Source organism: Salvelinus fontinalis, chromosome 6 (assembly GCF_029448725.1).
Source record: "Salvelinus fontinalis isolate EN_2023a chromosome 6, ASM2944872v1, whole genome shotgun sequence".
In the NCBI taxonomy this organism is placed as follows: domain Eukaryota; kingdom Metazoa; phylum Chordata; class Actinopteri; order Salmoniformes; family Salmonidae; genus Salvelinus; species Salvelinus fontinalis.
The window spans coordinates 51,435,729-51,449,882 of record NC_074670.1 but is presented as its reverse complement, the minus strand read 5'-3'; the positions used below and the strand labels follow the sequence as shown (position 1 = coordinate 51,449,882).

The 14,154-nt window shown below is 43.5% G+C and overlaps 1 protein-coding gene across 2 annotated transcripts; it reads left to right on the top strand.

The window, feature by feature from the left end:
- Positions 1 to 31: 31 nt before the first annotated feature.
- On the top strand, positions 32 to 7,884 carry LOC129858064 (ubiquitin-like protein 3). Of its 2 annotated transcripts, none has more exons than XM_055926980.1 (5): positions 32 to 936; positions 4,742 to 4,850; positions 5,215 to 5,301; positions 5,733 to 5,810; positions 6,022 to 7,884. In XM_055926980.1, the coding sequence occupies exons 1-5, from the start codon at positions 910 to 912 to the stop codon at positions 6,072 to 6,074; spliced, it is 354 nt and encodes a 117-aa protein (XP_055782955.1). In that variant the 5' UTR covers positions 32 to 909; the 3' UTR covers positions 6,075 to 7,884. The 2 variants fall into 2 exon arrangements, with proteins under 2 accessions (XP_055782955.1, XP_055782956.1); XM_055926981.1 differs by lacking the exon at positions 32 to 936 and adding an exon at positions 3,123 to 4,583.
- The last annotated feature ends 6,270 nt before the right edge of the window (positions 7,885 to 14,154 follow it).

Genomic DNA, 14,154 nt, shown 5'->3' with positions numbered 1-14,154 from the left:
CCAGAAATACTTTTCGTTCCCTATGTTGACAAACAGCTGATTTCCGGTGTCTTTAAATGTCCTGCCATTATTCTTCAACAAGCAGCAGCTAGGTTCGATGTTATTTGACGGAAAGAGACACCCAAACGTGGGATACGTTTAACCATTGGGATGCTTAAATATTTAAGTATTTGTTTTATACCGTTACGGTCTTTAGAGATGTGAGGTTTATTTTGGTAAGATTAACGGTAGTGATATCGCGGGTTGTCGTCTCTGTGCTCCCACAGTTCCTCTTTTCTGCCGCAGTCAGATATTTTCACCTTAGTTACATTTTAGCAACGTAGCTACCTACCTACATAAGTTAGTTACCTTCCTTGTAAATTAACACAGCTACCTAACGTTTCTTCGGGTGTCATCTCCTTGCTAGCCTACAATGCTACTAGTTACAAGCCAGCGTTAGGATATCTTGTCAGGCAGTACGGATGATTTTGAGTTAATCTGTCGAGGTTAAAGCAACGAGTTTATAGCCATCTGTTGTTATTTAAGTAACGTTAGTGTTGGCAAGCTACTGAAGCTAGCTAGCTAACTAGCTAATGTGTAGCCAAATGCTATCTAAGTAAATTGCTTCCGTCTGACAGTGTATGATTGCTAGGCAGTGATTGATTGGATACATACGCTTGACACCTAGCCACCATCGTTCGCAGATATCACATCAACAGGCGAATCTTGTAACCAATTTTATGTTTCACGTTGGTCAGAGCGCTTGAGTTGGTGCCAGGCTGTGGAAAGCAGAGAAAGAAGGGGGGGGGGGGGGTGAGAGAGTAGTGAAACGCACACAGTGTTCTTTGTGCCAGGGGTTTGGCCCAGTCTCCATCAGCAAAGCGCAACACTAACTGCCCAGTCGGCTCTGTTCAGAGCAGCTTCAGAGCCATGACAACTCAAAGGGATGTCGATATTGTGAGTATTAATTGCAACCCAACACAATCAATCCTTAGTTACTGCATAAGATCCAATGCTGTGCATGTCTAATATTGACGTGGTTACAGTGCTTGTGATGTTTTCCATGTCTGAATGTATTTGGAGGCTAGTTTAGGATCAGGGATTAACTGAAACAGAATAGCTGCTGTTTCTGTAATCATCTGTCAAACTACATTTTGAGATTGCCCCACATTTTTTGTAGAGGTGAGCCTTAAAGGCCCAGTGCGGTCAAACGTGATCCCCCCCTGTTATAAACATTTCATTTACATTACATTTAAGTCATTTAGCAGACGCTCTTATCCAGAGCGACTTACAAATTGGTGCATTCACCTTATGACATCCAGTGGAACAGCCACTTTACAATAGTGCATCTAAATCTTTTAAGGGGGGGGGGGGCAGAAGGATTGCTTTATCCTATCCTAGGTATTCCTTGAAGAGGTGGGGTTTCAGGTGTCTCCGGAAGGTGGTGATTGACTCCGCTGTCCTGGCGTCGTGAGGGAGTTTGTTCCACCATTGGGGTGCCAGAGCAGCGAAAAGTTTTGACTGGGCTGAGCGGGAACTGTACTTCCTCAGTGGTAGGCAGGCGAGCCGGCCAGAGGTGGATGAACGCAGTGCCCTTGTTTGGGTGTAGGGCCTGATCAGAGCCTGAAGGTACTGAGGTGCCGTTCCCCTCACAGCTCCGTAGGCAAGCACCATGGTCTTGTAGCGGATGCGAGCTTCAACTGGAAGCCAGTGGAGAGAGCGGAGGAGCGGGGTGACGTGAGAGAACTTGGGAAGGTTGAACACCAGACGGGCTGCGGCGTTCTGGATGAGTTGTAGGGGTTTAATGGCACAGGCAGGGAGCCCAGCCAACAGCGAGTTGCAGTAATCCAGACGGGAGATGACAAGTGCCTGGATTAGGACCTGCGCCGCTTCCTGTGTGAGGCAGGGTCGTACTCTGCGGATGTTGTAGAGCATGAACCTACAGGAACGGGCCACCGCCTTGATGTTAGTTGAGAACGACAGGGTGTTGTCCAGGATCACGCCAAGGTTCTTAGCGCTCTGGGAGGAGGACACAATGGAGTTGTCAACCGTGATGGCGAGATCATGGAACGGGCAGTCCTTCCCCGGGAGGAAGAGCAGCTCCGTCTTGCCGAGGTTCAGCTTGAGGTGGTGATCCGTCATTTCCGCACTGAGGTTGGAATAATGCTGTGAAAATTATAATGCACTTTTAGTGTAAGAGCTTTTTTTCATACTGCCTGAAATGTCAGCCAGTTTTGGTGGGAGGGAGTTTTGGCCTTCTATGGTAATGTCACCATGTTGTAAATTGGTTAATAGACCAATAGAGTTCCAAACCTCTCTGCCTATAACAGCTCATTTAAACTTCCCTTCCCCACTCAAAACATTCCCAGACAGTCTTAGCTAAATTCTTGCTTGAGAAATTGTCCTTTTACTAAGAAGCTATTTAAAAATATATATATCTTTGTTTTGAATTTAAAAAAATAAAATCTCGCTAAGCTACTTAATTGTTACCCAGAAATGATTTGCTATTGAGATATAAACGGCTGTATTGGACCTTGAACTGATTTGTTTCCTATCCCCAAATCACAGCTCTACCCTCTTGGATATTGTTAATTTCTGAACAAACCTGTATGACCAGTGTAAAAACCATGTCCGTGGCACTTTTGTGTTAAGGCATGGCTGGAGAGGGGATTGTTTTTTCGGAACTGAGGAGAACCAGTCAAATTGAAATCCTAAACAATCTAAAATCAATGCAGAAGCTAGTAGGCTACTCTGGACTGCCTGTACTATTGTACTGATGCCAGCTTGTGGTGTTCTGGAGTCGTCTACTTTTGCTTATTTGGTAGAATCCCTCATTGTCACATTTCTGTTCTCAATGCAAGCATTTTGCAGACCTTTTCTCTTAATTCAAATCTGAGTTTTTAAAGCGCATTTTTGTTTGTCTCTTGATTGGATAATCTTAACAGTATATCCGTGATGGATTAGAAAAAAGGGCAGCTGGGCAGATTCTAGTTCGTTTTTTGTTTGTTTGGTTGTGGATAAGGGGGGGTTAAAGCTTGTTAATGATGACATGGGTATGTAACCCCACACGAAGGGGTTATGCAGTTCATGGGGGGGAGGGGATGGGACTTCCTCTGCTTAGGGGGGGTTGGCGTGATTGTAAACAGATCATTGTAGGACTGTCCTGACGTCACACCTGGTGGCACGCTCTTTGTTCTGGCTTCCCTGATTACCGACAGAGAAAGTTTAGGATCAAATTAACACATTGTAATATGTGGGGAAATTACCCATCTGTTAATGTAACATTGATATTGGTCTCCAAACTATAATAGTATTGGTAGGCCTAATGGTTGGAATGCCATGATTTCCCAGGCAATTGCTGGATTCTGGTGGAATACCAATATCTACTTTGGTGAATGATTTATTTTTTTAATGTGAGGCAGTGGTTGTGTGTGTGCAGCGTGTTACGATCTGTCAACTGATGGAGAGATGCAGAGGAGGGGTGGAGACAGTGTGCCTTCCGTCCATAATGATGCTCCAGAGCATTTTTCCCTATCGGAGGTTCTGACCTGGGTCTGCTGCCACCACAGGAGGGAAAGCTTTGAGCATGGGTCTCCTCTTGTGCAGGCACTGCTGTGTATGCTTAACGCTACTTACCGTAGCGGATGTTTTAGGAGTTTAGAATTGATGAGTTGATAATAGATCCCATTTACATAGCCTACATGGAGTGTCTGACAGGAAACCTCAGGGTTGCACTACCTCATTCTACTTCATGTGAAATTATGTTTCCCTATTGCCCAATAGGATTTCAATTTCATGACTTGTATGTACTTTGATTTCTCTGAAATAATCAGTTGGTTTTATTCATCATTTGATTCATTATTCTGTGGTATTTGGGATTTGACTCAATGCACTGGACCAACAGACTTACCTTGTCCTCTTTCGCCGTTTATTCCCAGCAGAACTCTGCAAACAGCATGTGGATGATGTAACCGTTAAACCAAATAACTATTTTAAATCCAAGAATAAATATATATTTTTAAAGTGCCATTACCCAAGTCTCCTAAAAAGTAAACCAGGACCATCCTTTAGGACTCTGTAAATGACTAATAAATATGAAATGGTCTGTTTGTTTTAGGGAAACATGTCATGAGGTGCTAGTACGATTAGGGCAACATGTCAGACACTTTTTCATGTATTATTTTTTTCTCGATGCTTTCATTTAGTGGACTGGGTGGGTACAAAGAAGAGCAGGGAAAAGCCCTTTCTAAGATCTTCACGTAACCCCCCCGGGTTACTACGCGTTGGCAATATCAATGTAATAATGTGGCCCAGGGCTGTCTGGGACACCTGGGGTTATCACATTAGGCCGACAGCCCGGAGAGAGGAGCTGCTCCCTGCCTCAAGCCACTGAAGGCCCACTGTTCTCCCCCTCCACCCCATCACCCCCCAGCTCCACCCTTATCTATGCCCTGTCCTACTATAGGGGCTCACTACACAACAAGCTCAGTCCTCTCTGAAGGAAGCAGCCCAGTCAAAGGGGCTGAGAGCTGCACCAGAGAAATCTAATTAGACAGGAATGCCAATTTCGGTGCAGGCTTCCGAAGGTCATCATGTCATTCGAGGTGAGAGAAAACGGAAGGATTCCATGTGATTAGGCGAAGCTACGTGCCTCTCATTGCTCGATGAGGTGGAAATGTGGACTTTTATTATACTGTAATTTTGTGTGATTTCTGTGGTGCATGTGTAGGGTTATTAAGATGTTTTGTTTGGGCCATTCCAGGTGAACCTGCGTCTTATCCTGGTCAGTGGGAAGACACAAGACTTCATCTTCTCCCCCAACGACTCGGCCATGGACATCGCCAAGCACGTCTTTGATAACTGGCCCTTGGGTGAGTTTTTGCATGTTGGGAGGTGGACCAGTAAACTACCACTTCACTGTCTTGTTTTTTATTGAGTTGTATTGTGGAATTAATCAGGTCACTTCAACTGTCTGATTTATTGTACTGGGCATACTTCTGTTTCTTGTTGTGAAAGACCACTTTGAAGTCCATTACTGTTATAGGAACAGCTGTTGGACCATGCCTTGTGTCGTAGCACTTTATTCCATCTCCACACCCCTGATGATGGTAGTAATGTTTGTGTGGGTTCAACCACTGCAGGAAGTGTCTGTCTGAGTGTTTCTGGCGCTGATGATCCCCCCCCCCCCCCCGAGCTTCTGTGTGTTGCTCTAATGTTGTCTCATCGCTCCATCAGGATGGGAGGAGGAGCAGGTGAGCAGCGCCAGCATCCTACGCCTCATCTTCCAGGGACGCTTCCTGCATGGCAACGTCACCCTGGGAGGTATTTGATGGACCCTCCTACACACACACACACACACACACACACACACACACACTCATCCTACATGTCTGAAATTCACTAGTGAATACTGTGATTGAATCACCTGTGTTCTTTGAAATTAAGTTTGACCCTAGAGTCGATGTCCGCTCCCCCGCAAACATCTAATTAGCATAATAAAAACATCAACTGTTTGAGTAAGAGATATTCTGTTTTTTTTTGTTGAATGGGCTGTGTCTCAATCCGCCAATGGCAGCCTTAGACTCTAGAGGGTTACCCGTGCCACACTTAAGGACGTTCACTGGAATGAATGAATCTTCAAAGATGGAGAATGGGCATTCGGAACATGTTTAGTAATACCATAATTAAAGAGGATTTATATATTCTGTATATTAATTGTTCATTGTGTCTCTGTCCTTTTTTTGTTTTTTAAGCTTTAAAGCTGCCCCCTGGCCGAACAACTGTCATGCACTTGGTTGCCAGAGAGACCCTGCCAGAGCCTAACTCCCATGGTGAGAACCCCTCTGTCTTGTTCTGTCTCCTCATCTCAAGGAGGTCAACCCATCCCATCACCTAGCTGTCAGGGACCATGTTGAGCTGTAATTGCTACAGCTTTAGGCCTTATGGTCCCTTTTAAACCGAAAAGTCTGGTGATATTGCTCTCTAGTTGTCGTGTTTGCAGTTGTCTCACCAAGTTTCTTTCTATCGTCCTCGTCTTTGTAGGTCAGCGTAACCGGGAGAAGACCGCGGAGAGCAACTGCTGTCTGCTCTTGTAAAGATGACAACAAACAACAATCCTCCCCTTAACCCTCCCCCACGTTCACCCCTGCTCGGCTTCTGTCTGCCCGTCAACCATGGATTTGGAGAGATCACAGGGAGATGGGTCACAGAGCTGTCAGCCTGCTGTCTGGCACATGTTTGTGGCACTCTGACCCAATCGGTGGCGTTGGAATTATTTGTATTTTTTATTTTATTTTTTATTTTTACCCATTTATTCAGATCAATTTTCTTTTTTCACCCTTTTGACAGATTCTGCCTTTTTTCTTCTGTGTTGTAAAACCATGTTAAGAATTTGTACATATAATCTCCGTGGTTACCCAGGATGAGCTAGCTGGGTGGCCATACAGGTTTTGAAGACCTTCCACAGAAATACTGTCAAACTATGACTTCGGAACATTGACCCGTACTGTGGCGTTGGTCATTTGCATTGACTCCAAGTATCTTTCTGCTAATGAAAGGGAAGTTCCCATGGCTCTTGTAGAACGGTGTTAAAACCTCTCATTGCACTTAACTGGGTTGTTTATTTGAAAGTGTTTCTTCTAGGTTTTTTTGTATCGTCTTAATCTTCCCATCTTACAGAGGAAGAGAGAATAATGTCCTACTGTTAGACAAAGTGCCATCCTCCTCACCCGATGTAGACCGTGCACAGTACAGTAGTTGACTCCTACTAGCAGGGTGTGTGTAGTCTGCCATAGCACCAGTGGAGTGGTGTGTATCTCTGTGACAAGGGCCACACTTGTGTTTGTTGCTGGACTTGGACCAACAGAGGAAGAGTTCAAAGTTGTGCCACACACCTGTGTGTGTGTGTGGCATTGTCACGTTTTTGATCACCTCGACGGTGAATGATGAACTGGTCTAGCTAGAAGAATCTAAACTAACTCCTACACGTTCTCCCCTTGGTTGTGAAGCCCTGCTTTATCCCTTCTTTTTTAACTGAGTGAAAAGTATTGAAGGATTGCTTCTGCGTGACCATTGTCATTCTGTATGGCTTCCACCTCTGATCAACGTGACTATTTAGACTACATCCCGTCCCATGGGACGGCCCCCTCGCCACTCCCCGTCCGACCTGAGTGAGGAATAAGGGAATCGACACCAGGAGCCAGTCAACAGAGAGGTGTTGGAGGGCTTCATGGCCAGCTACAGAACATTAGGGCTAGAGGCATGAGGGAGCAAGTCCTTGGAGAGGGTTCCCCTCTGGAAAATAGGAGGAAATGATGATGATGGTGGTATTTGACCTCCTTTTTGTTTGGATGCTGTCTGTTTTTGTTTGCCTTTTTGATTGTGGAATTATTCAGTAATATCATTAATATTGCAATTGGAAAATGTCAATTTTTATCTTCTATTGATATTGTTTGTCCAGTTGCTGATGTCTGACTCCTGTTAATTGAATGCTTTTTGTCCCAGGGGTTAGTGTGTGTGGGAATTGCGTATTAATTTTACATGACTGTTGTATGTGTGAGTGGATGGTTTGGGGAAATGACTGAGTGTATGGAGACAGTTTGTGTATTTGAGTAATGGGTGTGTGTTTGCGAAAACCTAAAAATGGTGTGTTTTGTGTGTGAGCACTGGAGGTTAGTGATGCAGGTGGTGGAGTAGGAGGATAGATTGGTCTTGGGTGGCTGTGGTTTCCATGGAAACAGTGTGAATCCTTCCTTTTAGTGAGTGTCCTTTGGTTAGTGTCCGTCAACCAATGTCACTGCTATGAAATGTAGCTCAATATGAATAAATGTTTAAAAAAAATAATACTAATGAAATGTAGTCTGCTTAAAGCTTGTATTATAAATTAATAAAACATCTTTAAAGAAATGTTCTGTAAGTTTTAAAGTGTAAAACACTTTGCTTGTACAATATGCATTCTTCATTGTGGAGGTTGTGACTTGCGATATAGGGGACAGATCTGTTCTTTGTCAGTAGCAGAGCAGATGGATGGCCGCCGGGTGGCAGTGTTGTGTAGCTCCTCCATTCTCATCCTAGTCCCTGGGCTATCACTGTTCAACACCTCCTGGTTGAGTCCCATACTTGTATTTTTTTTATTAACTAGGCAAGTCAGTTAAAACAATGACGGCCTACCCCAGCCAAACCCGGACGACGATGGGCCAATTGTGCGACGCCCTATGGAACTTCCAATCACAGACGGATGTGATAGCCTGGATTCGAACCAGGGACTGTAGTGACGCCTCTTGCATTGAGATGCAGTGCCTGAGACCGCTTTGCCACTCGGGAGCACCTGTACCGATAAGAATTCCATGTGTGTGTGATACTCCAAGGTCAAAATGTACTATTTGATGTTGGCTGTTACATAACCTTTTCCTCTGACTGTAATAATGGTTGGCTGACTATCTATTATTCAGAGATTCTTTGCAATGAATGTAGTTAAGTAGTAGACTGATCAATATTACTCTCCAATATCACATAAATTACCTTAACAATGGATAAGAATCAGTGTAATTTTGATGGATTACCATATGTGGACTTGGATAACTAAAGCATAGTAATCAGTCACTAGATTAAATAAAGTTTAAATAAAAAATAAAAAATAAAAAATTGCTATTTTAATACATTCTGATAGCTTTGGTGCTGGAAATAAGTTTGGGCATCTTGGATTCTGTCTGCGAATTAGACCCCATATAAAATGCTATGTATGTTGTAGTGATGTAGTCGTAACAGTTGGTCGAGATCCTATTATTCTCTCCAAAAACCTGGTTGTGATGTATAGCTGAGAGAGCTCCAGGTTTCCAGTTGACGTTGGCAATAAAATTTAGGAAAAGTGCTGTCAAGCTCCCAGATTTATTCTAAAACCTACTGCTGTTCTTAATCTTTTAAATCAAACTACGTGTTCTTCCATGCGTCTGCTCATGTCTCTCTGTCCGTCCGTTTTTAGCTCTCTGGCAGTGGATGAAGTAACAACACAGAGAGAGATGGTCATAACAAAGGGGTCTCAACTGTGAGGTGATAACCAGCAACTCTGACCTGAAAGCAGCATCTGTTGAAAGCATCACTGCTCTATACACAGATACCACTGTTTCAGGATGAATAACTTTGCGGTCTTGCATGAATTGGCACGTGCGGTTAGTCTGTCCAGTGTGTTAGAGTGGGCCCCAGTCCAGGGTTGGCGACCAAGGGTAACAGAACCACACATGGTTCAGCTGGGCCGTCTGTGGGTACAGTGTGCTATGCTGCTGTGGTGATCGGCAGGGGTGGGGTGGAGTCCAGCTGCCGTACCCAGCTTCCTCTGGCCTTGGCTGGGAACTCTACTCTGCAGGGAAGCCGTGATCTGGGAGAGGGGCTGCATGTGACGTGGCGGAGCGGAGGCCTGTCTTTGTAGGGATTTCTGAGGCCCTGGGAGACCCGTCACTCTTTTTCCCTCTGTTCATCTTGGGCTCTATGTGAGAAACACTCCCTCCTCCTGCCCCCACCCCCCTCCCTTTCTCTCTCAGAGGCCCTCTGCAGACACTGGGTAATAGGTGTGTGAACATCATAAAAGTATTAGATGTCTGAGGCTCTGCACTTGCAGTGGGTTGTGACTAAGGTTGCAACGCTACCGGAAATTTACCAAAGTTACTGGAATCTTCTGTTTTAATATATAGTACTAATTGGTTATATCTGTGTCCACATTGTCCATGAGTTTCTAGTATATAGACCACATGGTTCAAGAGAAAATAGCCTAATTAATGAAAAAAGTATTTAGTCAACAATGGTCTTATTTACAGTGGTGGAAAAAAGTACTCAATTGTCATACTTGAGTAAAAGTAAAGATACATTTATAGAAAATGACTCAAGTAAAGTGAAAGTCACCCAGTCAAATAGTACTTGAGTAAAAGTCAAAAAGTATTTGGTTTTAAATGTACTTAAGTATCAAAAGTAAATGGAACTGCTCAAATGTAGTTAAGTATCAAAAGTACAAGTATAAACCATTTCAAATTCCGTATAATAAGCAAACCAGACTGCACAAATTTCTTATTTTTTTTATTGACGGATAGCCAGGGGCACACTCCAACACTCAGACATAATTTATACAAACAAAGCATTTGTGTTTAGTGAGTCTGCCAGATCAGAGGCAGTAAGGATGACCAGGGATGTTCTCTTGATAAGTGTGTGAATTGGACCATTTTCCTGTCAAAATGTAACGAGTACTCTTAGGTGTCAGGGAAAATGTATGGAGTAAAAACTACATTATTTTCTTTAGGAATGTAGTGAAGTAAAAGTAAAAGTTGGAAAAAATATAAGTAGAAAAGTAAAGTACAGATATCCCAAAAAATTACTTAAGTACTACTTTAAAGTATTTTTACTTAAGTACTTTACACCACTAATTATTTTCAATGAACTCTGTAACTCTTCTTACAATTGACTTTTTCCACAACTGCCACCAGTTTGATGTCAAAACATTGACAACAAATACATATTGACATACTAAAATAAGGGGGGGAAAATATATATATATAAAGGATATTTCATGCTGAAATCCTCATATTAAACACCAATGGTATTCACTAAGCTGATGGTTTATATTTAGGATCATGTTTTACAGGTTTGTCATTCAATAAACAAATGTATTTAATTATTTCATATATTTTACCTGTGATAAGGCCAGATAGAGGGTCAGAGATAATTAGACGCCATTAATAATCTGAAGTACCCAAAAGGGCCACTAGATGTCTTGTGATAGATTACATAAAATCCTTGAAAGATACCAAATTCCTGTACTTTACTGGTAAAATTTGAACGTTTCCAGTAAATACCCTCCCTTCACAAACCTAGTTGTGACTTACTGTTTATAGATTTTTTCATTCCTCTGTTCTTTAAGCCTTCCAGAATCCATTTCCCCCTTCCTGCTTCTGGCTGGTGCAGATACATCTTGCCTTGTCATTCCCACTTATATTAAAACCAGCTGTGAGTGCACACAAGCACACACACACACACACACACAGTTGAGCACATAGACTGAGGACAAGCTACTGATACCACAGAGTCTGAGCTTGTCATTCTAAGTCAGTCAGCCTTTCTGTACAGCCTGGTTAAACTTTCTGTACAGCCTGCTAGTGTGGGAGAAAGCCAGACGGGATGCGTGAGAATGTTGTTTCGGTGTGTGTCGCTGTCTGTCTGTGTGAAAGTGTGTACGTACACTTGTGCCTATTTTTTTTTTACAGCGTGTGCATTCCTCTGTCTCATTTTTTTTATGCACCAGAACCCCACTCATGGTGGAGTTATAAGAGTTCAGTTGGTCAGTATGAAAACACACACACACATCCACCACACATGGCTTAAACTCACACAGCTGGGTGTGAATGAGTGTTCACACACTGACTGAAGCCGTCTTTTCCTTCTGTTCACTCCCTTCTCCAGTCATCCCCTCTTCTCCTAATTGGAAAAATGACACCAGTTCATGTGACTCCATTCGTTCCACGTGAAAGGACCCACACTAGACAGAAGTCAAGGACGCGACGTGGACTTTGCCTTGGCATGTGGAGAGGGAAGGGGTCAACATAGTCCTACTGTTTTCACAGCCAAGAAGTAGCGGCACCAATGTAGAACTGTGGAGGGAGCCACCCAGTCAACCACCGGGCATCGTTTCGCGACATCCATTTTTTATTTGGCAGTGGATTTTACCAGATGGTCCCTTGTCCCTTCATAAAATTCCACTGTAAAAGGGGGCAGGCCAGTGTGGGGGGGGGGGGGGGGGGGGGGGGGGGCTTTGAGCAACAATATACAGTTGATGTCAGAAGTTTACATACACCTTAGCCAAATACATTTATACTCAGTTTTTCTGAGGGCTTTGTGATGGCCACTCCAATACCTTGACTTTGTTGTCCTTATAGCCATTTTGCCACAACTCTGGGAAGTGTACTTGGGTCAATTGTCCATTTGTAAGATCCAATTTGCAACCAAGCTTTAACTTCCTGACNTCCCTTCATAAAATTCCACTGTAAAAGGGGGCAGGCCAGTGTGGGGGGGGGGGGGGGGGGGGGGGGGCTTGGCAACAATATACAGTTGATGTCAGAAGTTTACATACACCTTAGCCAAATACATTTATACTCAGTTTTTCTGAGGGCTTTGTGATGGCCACTCCAATACCTTGACTTTGTTGTCCTTAAGCCATTTTGCCACAACTCTGGAAGTGTACTTGGGGTCATTGTCCATTTGGAAGATCCATTTGCAACCAAGCTTTAACTTCCTGACTGATGTCTTGAGATGTTGCTTCAATATATCCACATAATTTTCCTCCCACATGATGCCATCTATTTTGTATAGTGCACCAGTCCCTCCTGCAGCAAAGCTCCCCCACAACGTGATGCTGCCACCCCCGTGCTTCACGGTTGGGATGGTGTTCTTCGGCTTGCAAGCCTCCCCCTTTTTCCTCCAAACATAACGATGGTCTTTATGGCCAAAGAGTTCTATTTTTGTTTCATCAGACCAGAGGACATTTGTCCAAAACGTACAATATTTGTCCCCATGTGCAGTTAGTAGTCTGGCTTTTTTTATGGCGGTTTTGAAGCAGTGGCTTCTTCCTTGCTGAGTGGCCTTTCAGGTTATGTCAATATAGGACTAATTTTACGTAGGTTTTAAGTACGTTCATCTCCAGGAGACAGAACGCGTCTCTTTACTGAGCGGTATGAGAGCTGCGGGGTCCCATGGTGTTTATACTTACGTACTATTGTTTGTACAGATGAACGTGGTACCTTCAGGCATTTGGAAATTGCTCCCAAGGATGAACCAGACTTGTGGAGGTCTACAATTTTTTTCTGAGGTCTTGGCTGATTTCTTTTGATTTTCCCATGATGTCAAGCAAAGAGGCACTGAGGTTGAAGGTATGGCCGTGAAATACATCCACAGGTACACCTCCAATTGACTCAAATTATGTCAATTAGCCTATCAGAAGCTTCTAAAGCCATGACATAATTTTCTGGAATTTTCCAAGCTGTTAAAAGGCACAGTCAACTTAGTGTATGTAAACTTCTGACCCACTGGAATTGTGATACTGTGAATTATAAGTGAAATAATCTGTCTGTAAACAATTGTTGGAAAAATGACTTGTGTCATGCACAAAGTAGATGTCCTAACCGACTTGTCAAAACTATAGTTTGTTAACAAGAAATTTGTGGAGTGGTTGAAAAACGAGTTTTAATGACTCCAACCTAAGTGTATGTAAGCTTCCGACTTCAACTGTAAATTCTGTACCTAACAGAGCAGGGACGACCGGGTGGAAATGACAGAAGTGGAGAATAAAGGCGTAAGAAAGAGGGAGTAGTCAAAGGAGAACAGGACTGAGGATGGGAGCCCCCCCCTGAGGCATCCAGAGATTTAATCTGTTGTCCCACAGGTTGGTAGACCCATTAATCAACCATAGTTATAAACTGGGTGGTTCAAGCCCTGAATGCTGATTTGCTGACAGCCGTGGTATATCAGACCATATACCACGTATATGACAAAACATTACTTTTTACTGTTCTAACTATGTTGGTGACCACTTTATAATAGCAATATGGGGGGGGGGGGGGGTGGTATATGGCCAATATACCAAGGCTAAGGGCTGTATCCGGGCACTCCGCATTGCGTTGTCCTTAAGAACAGCCCATAGCCGTGATATATTGGCCATGTACCACCACCCTTCACTCGGGCCTTATTGCTTAAATATAAACCATTATGTAAGGCTGCCTCCTTGCGGTCTCTTCTGTCACAATCTTATGGTTGCTCATGCTCAGTCTATCCCCTCATTGGCCTCTTGTTTTTCTACCTCTTATCCTGTCCTGCTGCCTCAAACCCAACAACATACATTTAGATCATCTCAGATCACATCATCACATCATGCTTATGTACTGCACTGGTAAACATGCTCTTAAATGAAATTCCTTTACTCTGCCTTTAGGGATTGTCTTCTTAGTCTGGTACCCCAACCAGCTTAATAAGAATAGTCTAACATCCATCCCATTGAGAGTAACCCCCCCCCCCCCCCCCCCCCACACACACACACACAAAATACACACTGCATAGGAAAGTATAAATGAAGTGAAGGAGAGGAACCAATTCAAGCCTCTTTGGATGAGTTGATCTGCTGAGGATAATAAATTAGCCCTCATG